The sequence below is a fragment of the Eleutherodactylus coqui genome, chromosome 4, assembly GCF_035609145.1.
Source record: "Eleutherodactylus coqui strain aEleCoq1 chromosome 4, aEleCoq1.hap1, whole genome shotgun sequence".
Lineage (NCBI taxonomy): Eukaryota > Metazoa > Chordata > Amphibia > Anura > Eleutherodactylidae > Eleutherodactylus > Eleutherodactylus coqui.
Window position 1 is genome coordinate 208,009,591 of NC_089840.1, and position 24,395 is coordinate 208,033,985.

The following is a 24,395-nucleotide window of genomic DNA, read 5'->3' on the forward strand; positions in this document are numbered from 1 at the left end:
GCTGTGTACACGGTTCATGACATTTGCGCCCCGTGTGAACCCAGCCTTAGGCTATTTTCACATTGTGCAATATCGGCCGTGAAACTCAGCTCTCGTTAAAGAGCCTGAGGTCTCTTTTGCGCCGGGACCTATGTGCGCAATAATCACTGTAAAAACGTGCGGCTATTAGAACCCATGGCTTCCTATGGGAGCGGTCAGATGACAGAATTTTAGACGTGCAAAAACATCTGCACATTCCCATAGGAAACCATTGGTTCTGAAAGCCCCAAGTTTTTTTTTACGCGCGTGATTTTTGCGCACGTAGGTCCGCGTACAGAAGAGGCCCTAAGGCAGCCTCCATAATAATCTGCAGGCTGCAGCATGAACAAAGCTTCCATGTAGCCCTACTTATAAATAGGCCTTGTCTTGGCCTAAATGCTAATGTAGTCAAGAAACGCCGGGCACTCGTCCATAGCAACCAATCAGATCGTCGCTTCTATTTTCTAACCTGGCAAGAAAGCTGAAGTCTGATTGGTTGCTACGGGCAACCGCTGCCTGAGAGCACTTCTTACCAGCAGACTCTGTATAGACTGCACATAAGAGTGTGAGCGCCGCGACATGTCCGCACACACGACCACCTACCCCATCCATCACCCGGCCCCGCCGCCTCCTCCCTCCTGTGAGGGAGAGCCGCCGTGATGCATGCTGGGCCGGGACATCCCCCTTCCCGCGCCGCCGTGTGAGCCGCAGAGTCTGCGCTGCCGCCGCCATGTTGCCAGCAGCCGCTACCGTCAGGCTCTAGCTGTGTCCCGCTTCGGTCCTCCTTTCCCCCCTCCCTTCGCCTCTCCCTCCCTGGAAATAGCAAACCGAGCCGCCAGGAGGAGGAGGAGGCCGAGTGACTGCAGCAGGGAGAGGCCCCGCCGCCATGTCCACCAAGGACGGTAAACACTCCACCACCGAGCGGGCGGTTAAATGTGAGTCTCGTGTGTGTCGGTGTGACTCCCCGCTGTGCGCGGCTCCCTCCCCGACCGAGTGACAGCTCTTCTGTAATAAAGATGGCGGGCCCGCAGCTGATAGCACTGGGGGGAGGCGGCGGCCTGGAGCGGGACCGACTGGAAGGGAATCCCCAGCTTAGTGTATCCTCCAGCGGCCTGACCTTCCGGCCCCGCAGGCGGCCCTCCATGGCCGTGCAGCGCTCAGCCGGAGGAGGATGCGGGACTCCCTCTGTGTAGTCCTACCCGGGGAGATAGGGGCTGTCAGTGTGCGGGAGGCTGCAGGCCGGCCCTGCTGCAGCTACTGGAGGGGCCGCTGCAGAGGAGGGAAGGCAACAATGTATCCATTCTGTAGGCTCACGGTGTCAAAACATACAAACACACATGTTGTTATACTGTGTTCCTCTGCTGATGCCTAGCAACCAATGTATGCCAGAAAAGCGAGTCTTGGGACATAGCCGGGTGCATGGAAGCCTATGGACTGTCAGATGTTTACGTCCAGAAACTCTTCTGATGCGCAGAAAAAACGGGACATGAGCGACTAAGGCCGGCTGCACATGAGCGGGTCAGATTCCGCATGCGGGATCCCACAGCAGAATCTGACCCTGTGCCCGGCCGGTGACCCAGTGTACCTGTCCGGATTCTTCTTTATCCTGTACTGCGGATATGCCGGCCGGCGCACATGTGCAGCACAGATTATGCTGCGCCATCGCTAGCTGATGACGTGGATCCCGCAGTGTTTCCGTAATGATGATTACGGAAGGGCCGCGGGTTGGACGCCTTTTCTATTGACTTCAATGGAAGCCATCTGCACAGAAATAGAGCATGTTGCGATTTCCTCCACCCCCCACCCTCCCTCTGCAAGCGGAAAATCGCAATTGATTTCCACTCGTTAGCAGGAAAAACTGCTTTTCATAGCATGCTATGGAAGATATTTGCTGCGGAATCCAGAGGCGGACGCCTGCTCCGGATTCCGCAAACCAAATCCAGCGGTGTACAGGCGGCCTTAAGCTTGGCTCACACAGGCGGATTTGTATTGCTGGTTCTGGGATCACCATCTGCGGTAAAACACATGCTTTTTTGTTCACACTCGCAGGTATTAATCGTGTATTCCGCGAGTGGAAGAAAAATTGCAGCGTGCTCTATTTTGCCATGGAATACGTGCGGATGGGCTTCATTGATGTCATAGGACGCCATCTGACCCGCAGTCCATGCGCAATTAATATTGTGTATGGGCTGCGGGTACCTGCTTCCTCTCTAAGCAACGGCGCAGGAAATCCCAGCAAAAAAAACTGCTGCGCATGACCGCCTGCGAGCCACCATGGTCATGCGCCATACAATTAATTGCTGAACGCAGTGTCACCGGCCGGGTTCACAGAATCTGACCCACTCGTGTGAGCCCAGTGTAACGTTGTGTGTTGGAGGACTGATTTGTGGCCGATGTATTTGTGTTTCAGACGAGTAAGGGGATATCGTAATTTTGTTTGTTTGTATGGTGAAATAATGATTTTTGCAACCATGTTATAGTCAATGGGGTCCGTTCGGCGCTGTTCAGTTCCATCATAAGACTAATCCGTTCGGCCCGGAACCCCGAACACAGATGTGAAATCAGCCTGAAAGGGTTTTCCAAGCTATTGGTGGCAGTGGGAGGATGCCGAGTACAGAAACAAATACTTACTCCTGCTGCTGTGATGCCCTCCCAGTCCAGCGGTCTACTGTTTACAAGCGCTGCATCGGACAGACATGTTCTTTAACGATGTGACCACTGCATTCAAGTGAAGCCCCGACAGGGACGTCATTGATGATGTCCCATAAACCTGCTAGGGGCTTCTATGTTAAAAACCAACGTGACAGGTCTAAATCACCTGTCAGGTGCCTTGGCACTGGACCTCCAAAACGCCAGTCTGGTGTTGCAGTTTGTGTATTTACTTTATATATTTTGGGGCATGAGAGACCCAAAACTACACCCAAAAACGTTAAATAACTCAGCAAACCCCTTTGAAAGGAATTTTCCAGGCAATAACTATTGGTGACTTATCCTCAGGGGGCACTGGTAGTTGATTGGTGGGGACCCCTGCCAATTAGCTGATCCTTCGACCCCCAATGTGGAGCCAAAAGTGTAATAGAAGGCATTTATTTCAGTGGGAGCAAAGCTTTTCTATTACCCTTGTAGCTCCGACCCAACCCCCCCCCCCCCCCCCCACCATGACGATGTTAGGTCCCACTGCACTGACAGCAGGCTCACACAGGCGGATTTGTATTGCTGGTTCTGGGATCACCATCTGCGGTAAAACACATGCTTTTTTGTTCTCACACTCAGGTATAAATCGCGTATTCCGCGAGTGGAAGAAAAATTGCAGCGTGCTCTATTTTACCATGGAATACGTGCGGATGGGCTTCATTGATGTCATAGGACGCCATCTGACCCGCAGCCCATGCGCAATTAATATTGTGTATGGGCTGCCGGTACCTGCTTCCTCTCTAAGCAACGGCGCAGGAAATCCCAGCAAAAAAAACTGCTGCGCATGACCGCCTGCGAGCCACCATGGTCATGCGCCATACAATTAATTGCTGAACGCATGTCACCGGCCGGGTTCACAGACAGAATCTGACCCACTCGTGTGAGCCCAGTGTAACGTTGTGTGTTGGAGGACTGATTTGTGGCCGATGTATTTGTGTTTCAGACGAGACTCACTTGTGATTGTCAGGGGCTCCCCGCTGATCGACTGTTGATGACCTATTGTGAAAATAGCTCATCAATACTAAATGCCCACAGAACCCCTTGAAAGGGCTATTCACAAAATTTCATTTTATCACCTATGTACGGCTTACAAAGGCCTGATCCTTGGGGGTGTATTCTATTCCTCTTTTCCTCACTTGTGTGCTCATTGCTTCCACCCTTTAGTTGAACATGCCCTCTGCTGCTACATTCACTTTCAGTGGGACTGCTGGAGGGTGCTGTTGTATGTTGTCTACACCGAAACGATGGGTGGAGTTCTAGGCAACGCCCACAGCTGGCGATTGGCTGGTATATTTGCTGCTGCTGTACCATAATGTCCCGTGCCGTCTCCTGTCACTCTGGTACCATAATGTCCCCTGACGTCTCCTGTCCCTTCTGTGCTCACTGCTTTTGCGCTCTCCCCTCCCTGCTCCTGTCAATGCTGCGGGGCACAATTCTTCTGCTCCATTCTAGTTCCTCCATGGAAGGATGCAGGAAGGAGAGGGGGACATGGGACCCCTGTACTTGGGATTGGTAGTCTCAGCAGTGAGACCGCCACTGATCAAACTTTTATCCTGTGGATAAAAGTCAGTTTTGGGGTAAACCCTTTAAAGTCGTCGTGCCATGATTACAAGTTATCCCCTATGCACAGATTAGGGGATAATTTGTAATCATGGCACCCCCCCTTTAAGGAGCTTCCACGACCAGAGTGATATAGACTGGGATGACTGCACTGGGTTGGGGGACATCTAACTGGTGAATACTGGATAGTTTATTCTGTGCCATTTCGGGTCTTTAGCTTCTTTTCAGCTCCCTGTGGTAAATATTGGAAGTGTGCAGAAACTGTTAGCATTATAAGGCTGGTTCATGTTGCAGAGGCGTTCTATAGGCGTGCGATTGTTTTCTCCTTGTATGCTCTTAATTGGTAGAAGTAGTTTACTTGGCATTGTTCTGGTCATATAGGCACATGCTGTACGCCCGCTCAGGTCAGTACTTCAGAAAGAATCTGTAAAAGGTGGCCTAGTGCAGCACGAAGAGGTGCAAGGGAGCAGTACAACTACTAACCTGGTGGAGTAGTGTAGGTTCAAGGGCACGTTTGCATGAATCAGCTGTAGCCGAGTCAAAACCAGTAAATGGAACATAAAAGAAGCTAAAAATTAGGACCAATGGCACTTCTGATGTAGTGACAGATATTCTTCATCGTTTAGATGTCAGCAGCACAATTTGGTCCCATTTTTCTTTCTTTTGCTTTTTCAGTGCAGTGCTTCAGAAAGATGGTCGTATGAGGTGTCAGGGAAAGATGAATTCAGTAGAACAATGATTATTTACACCAGAATAACACCAGCAGATAAAATGTATTGCAAGCATTTCTATAATATTTGATAATTGTCATAACTGGAGAACCTCAGAGGTTGTCTGAGTTTTTTGTTTCTTTTAAGTTCATGTTCCCCATGAAGAAACATAATACATGATCTTTACATGCAAAGATAATCGTTCAAAAGATCGTTTTGAGCGATTGTTTTGCATAAACTGCTAATGAACACTATTGTTCAGTGTTCATTAGCAGCTTATCACCTTCATTTGCATGTAAATGAGCCTTTAGGACCTGCCTGCAGAGAACAGGTGGCCTGTTCTCTGCATACAGCTCCTTTGTTCTGCCACAGGGCTGCAAGCTGAAAACAATGTAATCAGCAGCTCCCATGGAGAATACAGCACCATGCGGTCTGTGTTATCTTCTCTCCGGCTGAAGATGGATTTTATGCTCAAATTATGGCTTTTTAGCGATAGTCATTGTGTGTAAATGGGCCTTTATACTCACCCCTTTCGTGTCCGCTGGTTTCTCCTCTGACAATGTTGACCAGCTGCAGTCAACCATACAGGAAATTACAGACTGCTGCAGCCAGCCACACACCTCAGTTTGTACACTGAGGTCTTTGATTGGCTGACGTACCGTAAACAGGCTCACTAGAGCCTGTCGACAGACCCGGCAAAGAAAAAAGAGCTGCAGGGACCTGTGAGAGATAAGTTATAGGATAATGCATTGTTTGTTCATGGGGATCGCTAATTAAGAAAAAAAAACCCGTGTACAACGCCTTTAATTATCAGGACATAATCCTTAAGGGGGTTGTCTCGTCAGTGTATTCCCTTTGAGAATACACTCCCCGATACTTTCACCACTAGTGATGGGCATTCTTGGTGAACTGGTTTATTTTACTCAGTTCACCAAAAAAAGATCTGGCTTTTTAAAAATTTTTGAATGGCCCTTTTGTAATGGGTTTTTCTAGCATTACACTATTGACGACCTATCCACAGGATACATCATCAATAGTTGATCCGCGGTGGATCGCCACTCAGGATCTGCACCGATCAGCTGATTGAAATAACAGTGTGTGAGAACTTCTGCCACTTCAGTTCATGCCAGACACATCGCCGATGTGACAGTGCTACAAATCTCATGTATGTGATGCCCATGCTTTCCTATGGGTTCCTTCACACTAGCGATGTTTTGTAGCATGCGACATTGCAAGACAAAAACATTTTAGGTTTTGCGATATGCACACGACCTACGAGGTTTTGTAGCTTATGTTTCCCTATGGAGCCTTCCTCACTGTTGCATCGCACAAAAATGCGGTATTCGTGCAGTGCAATTTTGACAGTAGGAAATCTACTGTCAAAGCCATAACCACCTAAGCCCTAGCTGCAGGGGGAAAAAAAAGTATACATCACTTTAGAAGCGCTGTCCAGGGCTCTGCTGCAGCTTCTTCCTGATCCCCAGCACTGTTCTTCTTCATCTCTTCCTGCCTCCTGGAAGCGCTGCCTCTGATTGGCTAAGGCTTAGCCAATCAGAGCCAGCGCTCGATGAATGGCTGTGATTGGTTCATCAAGCGCTGGCTCTGATTGGCTAAGCGTCAGCGACCACCGATCCTCCTCCATACAAACCCCGAACCTTCAGGACGTAAACGTACGTCCTGTAGCATTAATAGGTTTTCTGACACTGGGAAAAAAGTGTCTGAAGACTAGGGAGGGTTTAAATTATCCAGTTATGTCATACTCAATGGACAGATGTCCCCCAGGTTCTTCGCTTTCACTGCAGCAGTCTTGTGCTCTTCATTGTGTACATGACCACTCAGCCAATCACAGGCTTCAGGGGTAATTCTACCATGAACACACATGACCACTGAAGCCAGGGATTGGCTGACTAGTCTCATGCACAAAGAACAGCCTGTGATCGTGGCTGCGATGGACTCGGAGAACATCCAACCATTGAGTATGCCTTAGTTTATTTTGCTGACTCCTCAGCCACTTTTTTCCGAGTCTTTTAAAACTCCTTTAATCTGATTTTTCCCTTTTAGTATTCAATGTGACTCAACGCTGTCTGTTATGTTTGAAAGTGGTTCTTGGCCTAAAAAGGATGACCACCTCTATACACTGTAATAGAGTAGATGCTTTAACGTAGACTCCTCCAATACTCTGCTATGGTTGTGGAAGTCCATAGTAGTGCATTGATGCCTATATCTGAGGTACCCAACTTGTTTGTAGCTGTGAGGCACTTTTAAATATGACAGGTGATGCGGAGCCCAATGTATATTAAAAATAAAGTCTTTAAGGTTACATCCACACGGGGCATAAATAGTGGGCTTGCGTGCGGAAAATCTACAGTGTTCACAATAGCGGCATAATGGATGAGATTTTACTAAAACGTATCAAAATTTAAAAAGAAAAAAACTGCAGCAGAAGTTAATCTGCCCTGTAGATATCAAATCCACAACATTTCAACTTATAGTGGGGAGTTTTGGTACAGATTTCGCCCTTTGGAGTGCACAGCAGGGAAGCCACATGCAGAGTGCTGCATCGAAAACTTAGCATGGCATGTCGTGCTGTATCAGTGGTGCTCCATCATTCTCAGGATAGTTAGGGGTGTCAGAGGTCAATCCACCGCTGATCATAAAGTGATGCCTTCTACTAGTGAGAAATACATCTTTAATAGAGGCTGGCAATTGAGAATGTTTCTGAGTTTTCCAAAAGACTACAATAGAGAGGCAACAGTTGTGGGGAAATCAACATTGGGAATAGGGGACTGTGCCCTCTTCTCAGGCTAAGCCAATTATGGTATATCAAGCTAACTTGTCATTAAAGGTAAAGGGGTTTTCTGGAACTAAGATACTGATGACCTATTATCAAATTGGTAGGTCTGCTGCTTGGGACTCCCCATTCATCTGTTTGAAGTGGCTACAGCCACTTCAGCCATACCATGCATAGCATCATACAATTCATAGCAGCTGTGCCTGGTATAGCAGATCATCCCATAAACTGCTCTCAGGCCATGTGACCAATGAATATGATGTCGCAGCGCTAACTCCAGTGCCGTAGTCTCTTCAATCATTGGAGATCCCGGGTAGCAGACTCCGACTGATTTCCTAAAAATCAAAAAAATCGGAGAGCAGCACAACCTTGTAGTAGATAAAGATGGATACGCTCTTGGTGCACAGTCCAGGAATGGATCCAGACTTGAAGATCCCCACAGAGCCAGGATATAACCAAACAGAGGAGAGGACCAGCACATGGGAAACTTTGCGAAAGATCGTCTTCTTTATTTCCCAGTACAATGCATAAAAACTGCGACGTTTCGACCAAATAGAATAGGTCTTTGTCAAGCATCATTCTATTTGGTCGAAATGTCGCAGTTTTTATGCATTGTACTGGGGAATAAAGAAGACGATCTTTTGCAGTTTCCTGTGTGCTGGTCCTCTCCTCTCCTCTGTTTGGTTATATCCCACTGATTACCTTTCTTGGGAATAGATCATCAATATCTTATTACAGGAGAACCCTCTAACTCCGCGGGCATATATGTACGCCCTGGATGAGAAGGGGTTCCTGCAAATGGCATACAGTTACATCCTATGGATGAAGCGGGCTTAATCAATGGCATACTGTTCTGCCATGGCCTGTGAGTACTGCGATAAGCGATAATGCATTGCTGTACAGAAGTACTACAGTGCATTAAAGAATCATAGCACTGCAGGTTCAAGTCCCCTACAGGGGCAAAAAAAAGTAAGAAAAAAAGACAATAAATTGAGCAGACTTTTTATCTTGCAAGAGAAAAGCTATAAAAAAGAGCAAAAATACTTATCTTTGTGGTCATTTCGCCTCCCAAAAAAACACAATAACAGGGCTCAAAAAAGCCATATGTACCTCAAAACGCTATCAATAAAAGTTACAGCTTGTCACACAAAAAGCAATTTATCAATGAACTCAGGCGATGAAAAAACAATTATCGGACTTTGAATGCAGCAATGTAGAAAATATATATATTTTCCAAAAAAGGGTTTTTATTGTGCAAAAGGGAAAAAGCCTAAAAGAAAATATATAATTTTGGTATTGCTGTAATTGGACTAACCCACAGAAAAAAATGCTCGTGTTATTTACACAAGCGTATATCGGCCGGCATTTTCACGGCCAGCCGATTATATGCTTCCATCTAAGCAGCTCACCCCTTTCACTCACCTGCTCTTTGCTTCTCTCCTCCCCTCCAAGTGGATTGCAGCGAGAGTGGGCGAGATGGAGGTGGAGCTAAGTTCCTGCCCCCTCCCCATAGCCAACAATGGGAGTGGGCGGAGCATAGCTGACTTAGCTTCACCCCATCCCACTCCCTCCTATTGCAAACGCCGGAGTGGAGGAGAGAGGCAGAGAACCGGGAAGGTGAGGGGGAAACTTCTTAGATGAAAGCATATATCGGCCAGTCGTGAAAACGCCGGTCGATATACGCTCGTGTAAATAAGCCCTCATGCTGTAAAAAAAAGATTAAAAAAAGGCAGAATATTTTTTTCCCTGCCCTCAAAAGAATTAATAAGTTCTGCAATACATTATACGAACCCAAAAAAATAGTATTAGTAAAAACTACAGCTCACCATGCAAAAAAACAAGCCCTCGGGGGGCGTGGTCTGCAGATGGCCGAGTAGGACACGTTTGAGCCGGGCTCCCGATAAAACCCCGTTCCCCTCAGTGTATACCACCGGAATCCGGTCAAAAACACCCACCCAGGCAGCATGGGTAAGAAGAAGACGACCCCTGAGACGAAAACCGCGGCACCCACCAGCAGAAGAGGAACGCTGGAGCGGTTTATCAGCGCGCCGGCCGCCGGCGGGAGAGGACCTAAGATGGCGCCGGCGCCGACTTCCAGAGCGCACGCGCCGCCTCTCTCTCCATCTCCGGCACCCGATGCGGCTCAGCTGGGCCCCGACACACCGCCTGCGCAAAGGGAAGGGCCGACACCGCCAGCGACACCAGCGGCAGCGGGGACCACAGGCTCCACGAGCTCCAGAGTGCACGCACCGCCTCTCTCTCCATCTCCGGCACCCGATGCGGCTCAGCTGGGCCCCGACACACTGCATGCACGGAGGGAAGCGCCGACACCGCCAGCGACACCAGCGGCAGCGGGGACTACAGGCTCCACGAGCTCCACACAGCACAGACCAACAGAGGAAAGCAGCCCAGGGACTGAGACCCGAGGTGCGATGCAGGCACCCATCAGAACTGTGAGTAAGGGGCAAGACAGCCCCAACAGCAGCCATGCAGACCCCAGCCCTGCACCATATAGCACTACAGCAATACAGCCCCACAGCCCTGAGGATAGTGGTGGCCCCCACAGCTGGAGCAGCCCCTCAGACAAAAGTGCACACAGCAGCCCCGCACACAGCTCCCCAGAAAGGGCAATACCCACAGCAGACAACAGCACATGGAAAGCACGTATAATGTCTATCCCAACAACCGACGAGCTGAACGCGCTTTTTACAAGATTTGAAACGTCCAACAGACAGGCCCTAGAACGCATCCATTCCGATATACATCAACTGGGTCACAGAGTCCTACAAGTTGAGGAGACACAGGAGGGAATGGCGGACATATTGGAATCTCACAGACAGGTCATACAGTATCAGTCAGACCAAATCTCCAACATTATATCGCACTTAGACGATCTTGAAAATAGAAACAGGAGGAACAATGTGCGAATAAGAGGCGTAACAGAAGAGATAGAGGGACACCAACTGGAAGAATGGGCCCAAGCGTTCTTCCTACGATTATTAGGACGCTCTCGAGAAAAACCGATAATGATAGACAGGATCCACAGAGCTCTAAGCCCCAAGGTGTTAGATCCTAACCGCCCACGCGACATAATCTGCAGGATCCATTTTTTCAGAGATAAAGATGACATAATGCGGAAAGCCAGAGAGAAGGGAGACCTCACCCATAACGGCCGACCGCTAATCCTCCTACAGGATCTCGCGCGCAATACACTGCGCCTTAGAGGAGCGCTGAGACCACTGCTGACAGCATTAAAAGAAAAGGACATTAAATATAGATGGGGCTTCCCATTTGCATTAATCGCCAAGAAAGAAGGGAAAACGGCCACCTTTCGCATGTTAGGAGACCTACCTAACTTTTTAGGAACATTCAAACTTCCTCAGATCAAACTACCGGACTGGCCAACACCCCCGCTACCAACCGCCTACACAGCCCAGGAACAGTGGCAATCAGTTCCCCCCAAACAACGACGAGGCGGTCGCAGACACCCGGAACACGACATATAGAGACTAGAACACCAGTGTCTCAACAGGAACATCATGGAAAGGACATCTTAAGGCCCTTACACCGCTGCCTGGCCACAAGCAAAAATTTATAACACTAACTTCTGTCGTCATTTAATGTTTATAGTTATGTTATAAGTTACCGTAACCCATCACGACCACAGAGAAAGTGTACTGATACCGGAACCCACCAACGCAAGGATCCCATTAGGGACCTCAACACAGGAATACACACGCTGGGGGGGGAGGGGTGGGGCGTGACCCGGCCCTGTTTCCCCGGACACCTCACCACTCTCCACCAGGGTGAAGAGTCGCATGACAATGCGACACACAACGAGTTTATACTCTCACCACACTGGTGTGGCAATTCAAAGCCACACAAAGGTTTCTCCTTACAAACCTTTTTTCTTTTACTCTATTTTAACCCTCTATCTTCCCTCCCCCCACCCTCCACTCCCTGAAATCCGGTCAAAAGACAATCGCCCAAAAACCCAACATGATGACTAATATCACGTTCAGCACTTACAATGTAAGGGGACTGAACAAACCTGCCAAAAGAGGGCAGATCCTAGATCATCTGCATAAACACAGAATTATGATCGCACTCTTGCAGGAAACACATTTTCAGACGAACAAGATACCCAATTGTAAGAATCGTAACTACACCACTTGGTATCACAGCCCCCACCCGGACAAAAAAGCAGGAGGCACCTCGATAACTATACATAAAAATTTCGCGCATAAATTTATTTCCATGTCAAAGGACAACGAAGGCCGCTACATTTTCCTAAAAATCCAGGTTGGCAATGAAATTATTACCATAGCTAATGTGTACTTCCCGAACCAGTCGCAGGTACGATACGGGATCCGGATACTGGGGGCTCTGAGGACCTTTGCGGACGGCTCCAACATCATAATGGGAGGCGACCTCAACCTCAGCCTGGAACCCAAAATTGACTCCTCTGGGGGTAAGTCAACTATTGCATACACAGCACTCCGTAGATTCCGTAGGGAACTAGCGAACCTCCGCCTGATTGACCTCTGGCGGACGTTACACCCGGGAACAAAGGACTATAGCTTTTATTCCCCACCACACAACTGCTATTATCGATTAGATTACTTATTCATATCGCACAAACTTCTAGATCGAGACCCCTCAAGCTCAATAGGCTCCCTTATATGGTCCGACCATGCTCCGGTCTGGGGGTCCCTAGGGGGGCTCCAGAATAACAATACAGGCACTAGCTGGCGTCTAAATGATAATTTATTGAATGACGCCATATGCTTACACGAAATCCAAGAGACCATTAAAAACTTTAACCAGGATCACGCCCTAGACCCAACCCCAGCACCCACGAAATGGGAAGCCCTTAAATGCGTAATTCGAGGAATACTTATCTCGCATGGAGCGCGCTTAAAGAGAGAGAGGGCTGGAACGCTAAAGAGCCTAATTACCCAACTAGAACAACTTGAACAGGCAAACAAAACCCTATCCTCCACGAGCAGAGCGGCGGAAATTTCTGCGGTACGGGATAAGATTCTACACATATTAGATCAGAACTCGTTATGCCAGAGGGACAAGGCGAGGGGTTGGTTTTACGAGCACGGAAATAAGAGCGGCAAAGGACTAGCTAAAGTACTAAACCCCAGGACCCCACAGACATATGTCTTCGCCATTCAGACACAAAAGGAGGGATTAGTACACACCAACACAAAAATAATAAATAGCTTTCACCAATATTACCGCGAGCTATACAACCTCCCAGACAGATACGGGAGTAGGGGAACGAACATAATACAGGAAAGGGACGCATACTTAGACGAACACGTCTCAGCCCGGATATCGGACTCTGATCAGACCTTACTAGAAGAGGACTTTACACTTCAGGAGGTAAAAGAAGCAATCAAAACGCTTAAACTAGGGAAGAGCCCCGGGCCAGACGGGTACACGCCCCGATTTTTTAAGCTCCTGGAGGAACACTTAGCCCCCCTACTACTCCACACCTTCAACTCCATCTCGCACACATGCCCTTTTACAACCCAAGGCCTACAAGCAGTGATTACAGTCATCCCAAAGCCGGGCAAGGATCCAGCAGCCTGTGGTAGCTACAGGCCGATCTCCCTCCTAAACATCGACACAAAAATCTATGCAAAGATCCTGGCCACCCGTCTACAAACACACATACCATCATTAGTTCACAAAGACCAGGTTGGCTTCGTCCCGGGGAGGGAGGCAGGGGATAACACGATACGAACGCTGGCTCTTATATCACGAGCAGTTAAATCCGGGGACCCCCTTTGTCTCCTATCGGTAGATGCGGAGAAAGCATTTGACAGGGTAGGCTGGGGGTTCCTGGAGGCGGTCCTGGGGAGGGTCGGCTGCGGTCCCAAACTCAGAAGCAGAATAATGGCTTTATACAGAGACCCCACGGCTCGCATCCGGGTCAACGGCCAGCTGTCAGACCCAATCCAGATCCGCAATGGAACGCGTCAAGGGTGTCCCCTGTCTCCCTCCCTATACATATTGGTTATGGAGACCCTGGCAGGTGCCCTCCGGGCGAACCCGGACATACGCGGGATTAAGCTGGATGGCACAGAACATAAAACAGCTCTATATGCGGACGATCTCTTACTGTACATCACAAACCCCAGGATAGGTCTCCCCAACATATTAGAGGAATTTAAAAGGTTTGGACGGCTCTCTAACTTTAAAGTAAATCTGAGTAAATCAGTAATCTTAAATATCACACTAACAGACTTAGAAGTCGCCACCTTAAGACCATCCCTTCCTTTTGCCTGGAGACAGGATGAGATCAAGTACCTAGGGGTCACGATAACACCAGACCTAGACCAGCTTTTCCAGAAAAACTATAAAACTCTTCTAACCAAATTAGAGACGGACTTTGATAGATGGAAGGCGGTCCATCTGTCCTGGTTTGGGAAGATTAACACCGTCAAAATGAACGTCCTCCCTAGATTTTTATACATGTTTCAGACGGTACCCATAAAGCTACCCAGGACATTCCTTCTGAAGATTAGGAGATCCATGATGAAATTTATTTGGGGAAACAACAGGCCAAGACGAAACTGGAGGGCTCTGACAGCACCTAAGGACTTAGGGGGAATGGGCATTCCAAACCTAGCCTTGTACCACAAGGCCTCTCTAACTAAGCACATCCTAGAATTACAGAACGACGGAACGCAAAAATTATGGGCAAGAGCGGAACAAAATTCGACCCCCTTTAAAGGGCTGGGTCTCATATGGCTACCGGGCAAAGGACACCACAGAGGTCAGGGACTATCACCCTTTACAGAAAACATGATTGCAGCCTGGTTAGAATACGCGACCACAAAAGGCCTAATCAACAAACCTGGTCCCTTGACCCCCCTGACAGGCAACCCCGAGTGCCCTGACTTTTTCAGAGGCATACCTCTGATACAAAACTCACCAAATACCATGATAAGGGTCCGGGACGTGGTCTCGGAAGAGGGACTCAGGCCATTGAATGATATACAGGGAGATGGGAGACCCCAGCCCGGAGCATGGTTCCAGTACCTACAGCTTAGACACTACATCAGGTCACTAGGAACCATCCAACAACTAAGCCGTCCCATTACCTCTTTCGAGAAAATAAGCATCTCACCCGCTTCAGAACAATCAACAATATCAGCATTGTATCGGATGCTGATCGAAAGAGACACCCAAAACAGTGGGAGGGATATAATAAGGAATTGGGAGCAAGACCTGACTGGCATCCCCCCAGAGGAGTCCTGGGAAAAGGCATACATCCTATCACACAAAATTACTATCTCTAACAGAATACAGGAGTTAAATTATAAAATTCTAATAAGATGGTACCAGACCCCAGTGAATTTAGCCAGGATATTCCCCCAGTATCCGGATACCTGCTGGAGATGCCTAACAGAAAAAGGGTCATTTATCCACCTATGGTGGTCATGCCCTCGCATTCAACCCCTTTGGCAGGAGGTCAATGCCCTTTACACGGCGGTCAGTAGAAACCACGTTCTATTTACACCAGAGATTGCACTACTATCTATGCTCCCCGGACCAGTGACACAAGCTAAAAAATCCTTACTCAGATTCTTTGTTCTGACCATGAGACAAATAATACCCAGAGTTTGGAAATCTACGTCACCCCCCACTAGAATAATGTGGCTGGAGGCCATGGATCAGATAAAACATATGGAAGAGCTATGTGCTAAAGATGAACTAAGGTATGAGAAACACATTGTTACCTGGATGATCTGGGATCAGTTCCGGCACTCTTCCGACCTAACCACTTGGCTGGAAACCGGTGCCCCCCCAATCACGAACATGACCGTAGTAATACCACAACCAACGGATTATTAACCCCAAAACAGTAGATACAACCTAATCTTCATGGGACTTAGACCGGATTTCACCCCACACAACACTCCCTATTCCCCCCCTCCTTTCCCCCCTGTCCCATCTCATCTCTTCTCTCTATTTTTTCTATATTCTATTTTACTCCAATTATCAATTCCAGTTGAATGTTATAATTAATTTAGGAATATATCTAAACATAGTATAAGAACCAGATATTTTGGAGTTGTTCAAAAATGTTTAGTTAAGAAAATAAACTGCCTTATAGCAAAAGATTACATTACAGGAAAGAAGACAACAGGACAAGAAAAGAATAGAAGTTTAGATTGTTTATATAGTTTGTCTATCGACATCTTTGTATAATATTGTACACATTATGTAAGCACGGCAGACCAATAAAATCCTTTTGAACCATAAAAAAAAAAAAAAAAAAAAAAAAAAAAACAAGCCCTCATATGGCCATATTGACAAGAGAAATACGTTATAGTTTGATGAAAATACCCCAAAAATCATTGCACCCTTGGGTCAAAAATAGGCCGCATTACTTAGGCCCCCTGTCCATGGCCGTTGCAGAATATTTGGAAAGCCTTCACTGTGTTACACGCGGCCAGATTATCGCCCGATGAACAATCGCCCGTGGACAGACAGCCTTAGGGGTTAAATTGAAACTCTGGTCTTGATTTGACATTAGAGCTGAAATAATACACTACTGCAGGTTTTTTAGAGATAAAACGTAGGCGTAAATTCAGTTTTTTGCTCTCTGACATTCCATGGAGTCTCATCCTCTAAACTGAGAGTTTAATTGTAGGCTTCTATATTTACTGAACGTTGGGCTCCTTTTACACTGGACGATTGTCTGGCGCTTAAGCCCAACAGTCATCCCCACTGCTTTCACACAGGTGAGCTGATCGCTCAGTGAATGGAGGTGGAGCAGGCTGGAGATCGCTTCCATCCGCCTCCATTTGCCCCTCTACACAGGCCAATTATTGTTTGATTACTGTGCCTACAGAAACTGAATGATAAGCAAATGAATTATCTTTCGTCATTTAGTGACTGGCATCATTTTCACAGAATGACTATCATTCAGATTTCCGCGTTCCAGCGAGAATCTGACCGATAATCCTATTATGCAAAAGGGCCCTACGATTTAACAGTATGTAGACATTGTAGGAGGCTGTTCATGTAAAATCAAGGGATGGCTTTGTTCATACACTTGCAAACAATCGTAATATTAGCAAGATACAGATCCACAGTGCAAGTTGGATCAATAGCTGCTTCTTTTTAGCCGATACAATCGTTTGGCCCTGTATAGAAAACATGTATCATTAATTGTGTATCCCCCTGCTACAGATAATCTGCCAGTGTGCAGCATATTAACAAGTACCATCCAGCATGCTTCTTGTCAGTCAGTGCTCATTGCCAAGAGTAGATTATCTTCCCATGTAAAGGCTTACCTTTGGCTAAATTAACACAGTGAATTTTTTTCCAACACGGATTTTCACATGCAGTTGCCATGGATTTAGCCCATTTCAATGGGTCAAATCCATGGTCTGATATCTCGATGTGAAATCTGATCATGTCAGGTTTTTTTCCCATAATGTAGAAAAATCCATGACCTATAATCTGTGGTGTGACTTGCCCTAAAAGGAGTTTGCCAGGCTGCACCCTCCAAGAGGCATCTGGGTCGGAGCAGAAGTCGCTACTCCAAATCTTGTGCAGTGGCCGGCACTCATAATTGCAGGTGCAGCTGTCATTGAAATCAAACAGAGGCTTCTGCCTTGACCCCAGTTCATCCTAGTGGGGTGCTGCTTGGGGGACCCTTTTAATATACTGTGTGATGCGGATTTCACCACAGATTTGATGCAGACTTGGTGTGGATTCCGCATCAAAACTATGGTGAGCATAGCCTCAAAAATAGCAGAAAGTTTTGCAACTCTGAACCTGTTTTGTACATTTGAATGGGCCGGTTTCTGCAATATCTGCTTCGGGTTTTTAAAAACCCTCTTGAACCTGTGTGGAACAGTTGCAACAATTCTGCCATGTGTGAACAAGATGTAACAGGAGTTCTGCTCTGATAACATGAGCAGCTGGCTACTTCCTTGACCTAGAATTTAGTATATTGTCGGAATATTCTAAACGTTGTGTCCTTTGCAGTTGAGTCATGTTGCCAAGTATCCGGAGTGCTAGACTAACACGGGAGATGACCGGAGGCTTCAGGTGACAGTGACGGCCCAACACTGTCATCTGACATTTGGCCATAGCTTAATTCAAGCATCAAAACCATTTTTTGCTTTCTTCTAAATAACCGTCCTAAACTGCCTCTCCTATAACTGTAACTCTATTTATATATTGGAGCTACTTAAAATAGCATTTTTGTCTGGCAAATGCAGCAGCTGTGACTTCTTGGTACATATGGTGGTGCGTGTCTTACTCTGTAGCACCTTCAGTGCGTTGTACTTATGTGGAAGTTGTACGCGTAGTTTCTCATAATTTTTGTACCCGCAATTTAGGAGTATAGTAGTGGTTAACGTTTATTGTCGAATCTTCCATTTGTTACTTCTGTTGGCCAACGGAATGAGAAATCTGCTTGTATTCTTTTGGCTTGTCTAACCCATATATAAGCCAAACTGGAAATTCTACCATTATTGCGAAACAACGCGAGGAAACTGCATGTGTCTGTTATTCCTAATCATATTTTAAGCAATCCTGCTAGCTTGGCCTTGTTCTCTTGGAGGAGCCTGGTTATACTATTAGAAGTTTAGGGACTGGAAGAATTTGTACTAGGTACATGCTATACAGATAAGGGGAGGTTAAAGGGGTTCTCCATATCTAGTATTGCAGCTTATTCTCACGAAGCTGAGCTGTGAGACATGGGCCATGGACAAGGATGGCGCTATTTGTTAAGAGGTGAAAAATATGGCTTATTTACTGGTCAAAATACAACGATTCTCTGGCTCAAATTACGCCAGAAAACTAGCCTACATTCTTGCTCCACATGTATCATGTGGTTTTAGACACTTTCAGACAGTTTTCCGACTTGTCAGAAATAGGGACGTGACCTAAATTGCATCAACTTCTCCGGCTTATTGAAATGTATGTAGAGAGCGAAGCAGAGGTGGGAGGGAAGGAGAAACCTGTGTAGATGCTGCCTAATTTCATATTTATATGGTCGTATTGCCTATTCGTATTACGCACGTATTTTATACGTGCAGAATAAACCCCATAGACTTGCATTGAAGTATACAAACATGCGTTTTTCACATGCATGTAAAACAAATAGCATCATGTCTTCTTTTGGTCCGTGTGACAGACCAAGTCTATGGGAGCGTTAAAAATACAAAGTGACTTCACATGATACAAACGTATTTGATGCGTATTTATGCTGGGAGGCAGGAGAAATCCATTGGGCCTAATGCAGTGAATATGCGTGCAAAAAAAAATGCAGCAAGGACAGAGTAAATACAAGTAGTTTCTGTTTATGACAGTGCTGCGTATTTCACAGACTGAAACTGCATACACTAGTGTGAATGATCCCTAACAGTCACTTGTTACTATTTTTGGGCTGCAGAAATCACGTCTCCACTGCTCATTCGTGCTGTACAGGTTTTAGTAGTCCTAAGGTTAAAGGCACATGGCTGTATATTCAGGCCTTATGCTGTCTGTGTGGACAGCACAATGTCATGTTATGGCCCAGGTGGCTATACAGATGCACAATTTTTCTTCGGAACAATGGTTTACATAGAAAAGGAAAATAAATCCTCATGGTATGTGCTATTCCCTCTTGTTTTTACAGACAAGAATAGGTCATGTGATTTCCATGAACGTGTAGGGTCTGTCTTATATTGGAAAGCACATGGCCGGGTGTTTGTGTGGTATCGAATCCAAGTTGCTGCCGAGTTTCTTGGCCACAACTTGTATTATGGCTGTGTGCCTCTACCTTATGACTTTTAAGACCCCTGTCACACTGTGTAATCATGCTGCACACTTGGGCGCAGATTCTTCTGTAAAATCCGCATTATTTTTGCATTCCGTTGAATGCTATGACTTTGAAATCTTTGTCTGGTGACCCAATGCAGTTTGTGTGTTTTCTGCGTTAAGAATTGAAGTATCAGTTTTTTTCCAACCCGTAAACTTCAACATTCGATGCGAAAAAATCCGCAATGTATGCAGTATTTTGTGAATTCCTATAGCATTTAATGTAATGTTATAATGGCACAGAATCCTATGCAGGTTTGTTCTGTGGAATCCACACCACAATTGCATTGTGTAAATGGACCTAAAAGTGTGGATCCCATTGGACATGTTTATGGCATTTCCGCATGAAATGCCATACATGAGTGATTCGTGCAGTTCGCAGCTCTGTGTGGCCGCTGTCCCCATAGACTTCAATGTAGCCGGTGAGTTATGAGAGTTGAGTACAGCTGCCTGTACATTGAATTCTTTGGAAATGGCAGCCACACAGAATCAGATTTGAATGAAATGGTCAGATTTAACATTAGTTGTCATAAATAAGACGCAGATGTTTTATACAGCAGAATCCATTTAACATTCTACCTGTTTTGTCATCTCTGGTTCTGGGAGCTGTTTGATGCCCAACAAACCTTTATGGAAATCCTATAAATGCCTTTGTATAAAATATCTATCTCAATCTAGGCACTCAAGGCGACCCTCCAATTTCGGGGCAAGGTTCTGCCGCATGGGATGGGGGGGGGGTTATATTACCTGCTGTTGTGATTCTTTGCTACTCTATTTCATGTTTCTGGGTCCCATTTTTTAGTGTCTAAAATAGCAGACACAATCTTCAGAGTACCTAAACCCCACAGTGCATTAGTTAGCGTACTATATCTGCTTTCTGATTGGACAAAACCGCTCACGTGATCAGTGTTGACCAATAAGAGCGCAGTGTGCATTAGGTACTTACAAAATTGCAGTGGCCAATAGGATGGCTGAACACAGGACCCATAACCAGCGGATCAGAGGGCCGGCAGAGAACAATTACCGATATTGTTCCTTGCCCTTTGGGCCCCGAACAGAATTTTGTCCCAAGCCCGCACAGTCACTTTAAATGTTTTGATATATTGCCTGTGATGGTATTTTAAATTTTTTTGGACATTGGGTGGACTTTAATAAAGTATTTTATACTAGTTTCCTCCATACTTGTGTCAAATTTTTTTTTCTTGCCACTATTGAAAACGAGAGGGGTCTTGTTGGAGAGGGCAGGACCTCCAGCGGCTCGTTGGTTTTACTATAATTTATGCTAGAAATGGCTGTAAATTATAGCCGATATCTGGATGTTTTTATAATTTCCTTTCTCTTACTGAGAGGCAATACAGTGAGGCCATCATTAGTATATCGTTGTGGTAACTGCAATAAGTTGTATATCAAATCTATCAAACTTTACAGAGGAGACAAAAAACATTCCCATTTTGGCCCCATCATCTTGATTCATCCTATAGAAAGAGAGGGAATTTGACAGTTTCCCATTGGTCTGTTGGCATATGACATATTCCAGTTGGTGAAGTTCACTAGATTTGCCATCAGGGTGCAATTAACCAAAAATTTTTTTTTTCTACATACGACCTATTGCAGTTACCACAACGATATGTTCCTTCACTCGATGTGGTAAGAAGCAATCACTGTGGTTTTGCTGCAAGTAGTAGCCATAGCATTCACCAACCTTTCCCAGATGTTTTCCCTGATGTGAGCAGCACATGATATATGTTAGTTAACCATTACATTCCTAGAATTCTGGTGTGGGTATAGGATTTCTGAAAACCGTAATCTGGGTAACATTGTTACTGCCTTCCTTGATAAAGAATGTAGTAAAAAATGTCTGGTTGGTTTCACACTGTGTTTTGCAGCGTCCGCCGCAGTTACACGTCAGTAGTATTTCCCAGCGCGTCCCTCTGACAGATGGCAGCGTATAGACATATGGTGGGTTATGTTACCCATAAGTATGTTAAGAATAAAATGTATACCGTGCAGTGTATATATAGGTTACTGGAAAACTCTGCATGCAATAACACCACAGGAAAAAGGTACAATGATGTAGACCAGCGCAAAAGACGCAAAATGGACACGTTTCTGGCCGGGTGAACATGTGACCTATGGATATGTTTGACATATGTGAGCTTTCCCTGCACAAATGGAAACGGCAAAATGCATTGTGAAAATAAACCCCTCTTTTACTTATTTCTCTGAACTTGTATGTATTAGCACCAATATATTCCACAGCTCTCTGCAGAGATTGTCATCATACGCAGCAGTGCGGCCTCATGCGCAATATCGGTCCAAGAAACTCTTGACACATATCGCACTGGTAAACGTGAAATTTTTCTTTCTGCAATTGCGATATGTTTTGTAAGGAAAACGCATTGCCTAACATACGATTTCCTGCATCATGTTCTAAATAGAAAAATCACATAAAAATCACATTTACATACGGGTGCTATATATATATATATATATATATATATATATATATATATATATATATATATATATATATATATATATGGCTCCTATAGCGAATAATGGGTGATTCTTGAACAGAAATGCCCAGCGTTAGGACATGTTGGGATTTTTCTAGAAAAGTCGCTCATGTACATGCACTCATTTAAAGAAGTGGATTCTTTCCTCGTGCGATTTCTGTACATCTCACAATACGTGTAAATGCACACTGAGACGCAGAAGCTACTTGACAGGTTTCATACACAAACAAGGGACAGTTAAATGTTCTTTTTTGCGGAATATGATTTTGGATGAAACAAAATGACGCTGTAACCCTCCAGCCACTAATACAGTATGTAACAGGGAACTGCCCAGAGCTAATGTTCGGACAGGTCGTCACCGGGTCCTGTCAGTTGTGGGTAGCCAACAACAAACTCTCCCAGTATATGCTGTAGACTCAATGTGCGTGTCGTACCTAACACTTAATGTGCTGTAATTTGGTGACAAAGCAATGGGCTCATTCGTTCCTGTCACTCATGTCGTGCCTCCTAGTAAAGGTACATCCACATAGGATATATTTTGTACAGAGGAAATCTGTGACAAAATTGAAATGGTGACAATTTTAAAGGGGTTGTCTGAGTTGTAAGACCTCGGGAAACCACTTCCCCATGCAGTAAAATAACTAATGATGTATTCTCCTCTCCCCGCTCTTGCTGTGTTTCACGTTGGTTCCACCTGATTTATGGGACATCACATGTCCGCAATCAACTAATCCAAATTCTATCATACTATTTAAAAGTGAAGGGTATTGGCTGTGCTACCTGGCATAAAGTACACTTGGACAATCCACAGATGGTTATGGCTAATATGGTAAAACATTGTTTATTGGACAACTTGTTTCTGGAGATCCTATTTTCACAGCTGAGAATAGGACATGCAATGTCTGTGAATGTGAAGGGTCTGACTAAATGGACAGCACGTGGACGGGTGACCATGTGCTGTCTTATGCAGAGTGCTGCTGATTTCCTTAGCTGTGTTAGGAAAATTCACCGGTTTCCTCCATATGCTGTCGGGCTCCAAATTATAGTGGTATGACTGACCGGTCATGAGAAACACTGACACACAGACGATGCTATGTGCAAAAGCATTCTAAATTTATTACGCTATGTGCTGAATTTTATAGGATTTTACAAAGCAAGGGGCTTTACGCCAAACATAATTAATATAAATACATAGCAATTTCTTAATACATAGTAGTTTCTTATCAGCTGTCTTCTTCTCTGCAGATGTTAGTCCTTGAGATACTTCCTGACCATCTCATTAGTAAGTTTTGGCAAGAAGCATCTTGAGATAAGACAAAACAGGAAACTTTGTGGTGGGCTGTTTTTGGCCCAATTACTATTTCCAGCTGGATACTGAAGGTGACTTTTAACAAATACCTAGGTAAAAGCTGAAAACCATACAAATATGTGTTTAACGAAGTATTATAACATGTAAGCAAGAGAGAGACATCATGGAGTCTTCTAGGCGCACAGCCTTCACAGCCACAACTCATATTAGAGCTGTTCGCCTCTAGCCTAAAAGATTTTTAAGGTGCCTTCCATTAGGTCCTGTCATATAGCTTCATATTTATTTATAAAACCCCTTCAGACCAGACATGGAATATTGTGCACAGTTTGGGTATCTGTACTCAAGAAGGACATATCAGAGCTTAAGCGGTTGGCAGGCAACTAAAGTAATAAATGGGATGGGCGGACTACAATACCGAAAGAAGTTTTCAAAATTGGGATGATTTAGTTTAGAAAGAAAGACGGCTGAGGGGCAACCTAATAACTATGTATACATATATCAGGGGACACTACAGAGATCTCTCTCATCATCTATTTATACCCAGGACTGTAACTAGGGGGCGCCCTCTACATCTAGAGGAGAGAAGCTTTCTACACCAACATAGAAGGGGGTTCTTTACTGTAAAAGCAGTGAGACCATGGAACTCTCTGCCTGAGGACATGCTGATGGCAAACTCATTAAAAGAGTATAAGAGAGGCCTGGACGCATTTTTTTGACAGTTACAATATTACATGTTATATCACTGATTGATCCGGGAATTATTCTGGTTGCCAGATTGGAGTCTGGAAAGAATCATTTCCCTTAAATGAGTAAAATTGGCTTCTACCTCAGCACCTTGTGGAGGGTAATAGGCTGAACTGGATGGACACATGTCATTTTTCAGCCTAACATACTATGTTACTCCTCTAAAGGGGTCAGGGCAAGGAAAAGGAGCACACATTACTTTTACATAC

At 45.5% G+C, this 24,395-nt stretch overlaps 1 protein-coding gene across 7 annotated transcripts in view; it reads left to right on the plus strand.

Annotated features, from left to right (window-relative positions):
• Nucleotides 1–695: 695 nt before the first annotated feature.
• The window catches only part of PPP3CB (protein phosphatase 3 catalytic subunit beta), a 67,469-nt gene continuing 43,769 nt past the window's right edge, over nt 696–24,395 (plus strand). For 5 of the 7 annotated variants that reach the window (XM_066600622.1, XM_066600625.1, XM_066600623.1 and 2 more), the window contains exon 1: nt 696–953. In XM_066600622.1, coding sequence (XP_066456719.1) covers nt 905–953 — 49 coding nt within the window. In that variant the 5' untranslated portion in view covers nt 696–904. The remainder of the gene's footprint in view (nt 954–24,395) is intronic. The other 2 variants (XM_066600626.1, XM_066600629.1) reach the window with 2 other exon arrangements.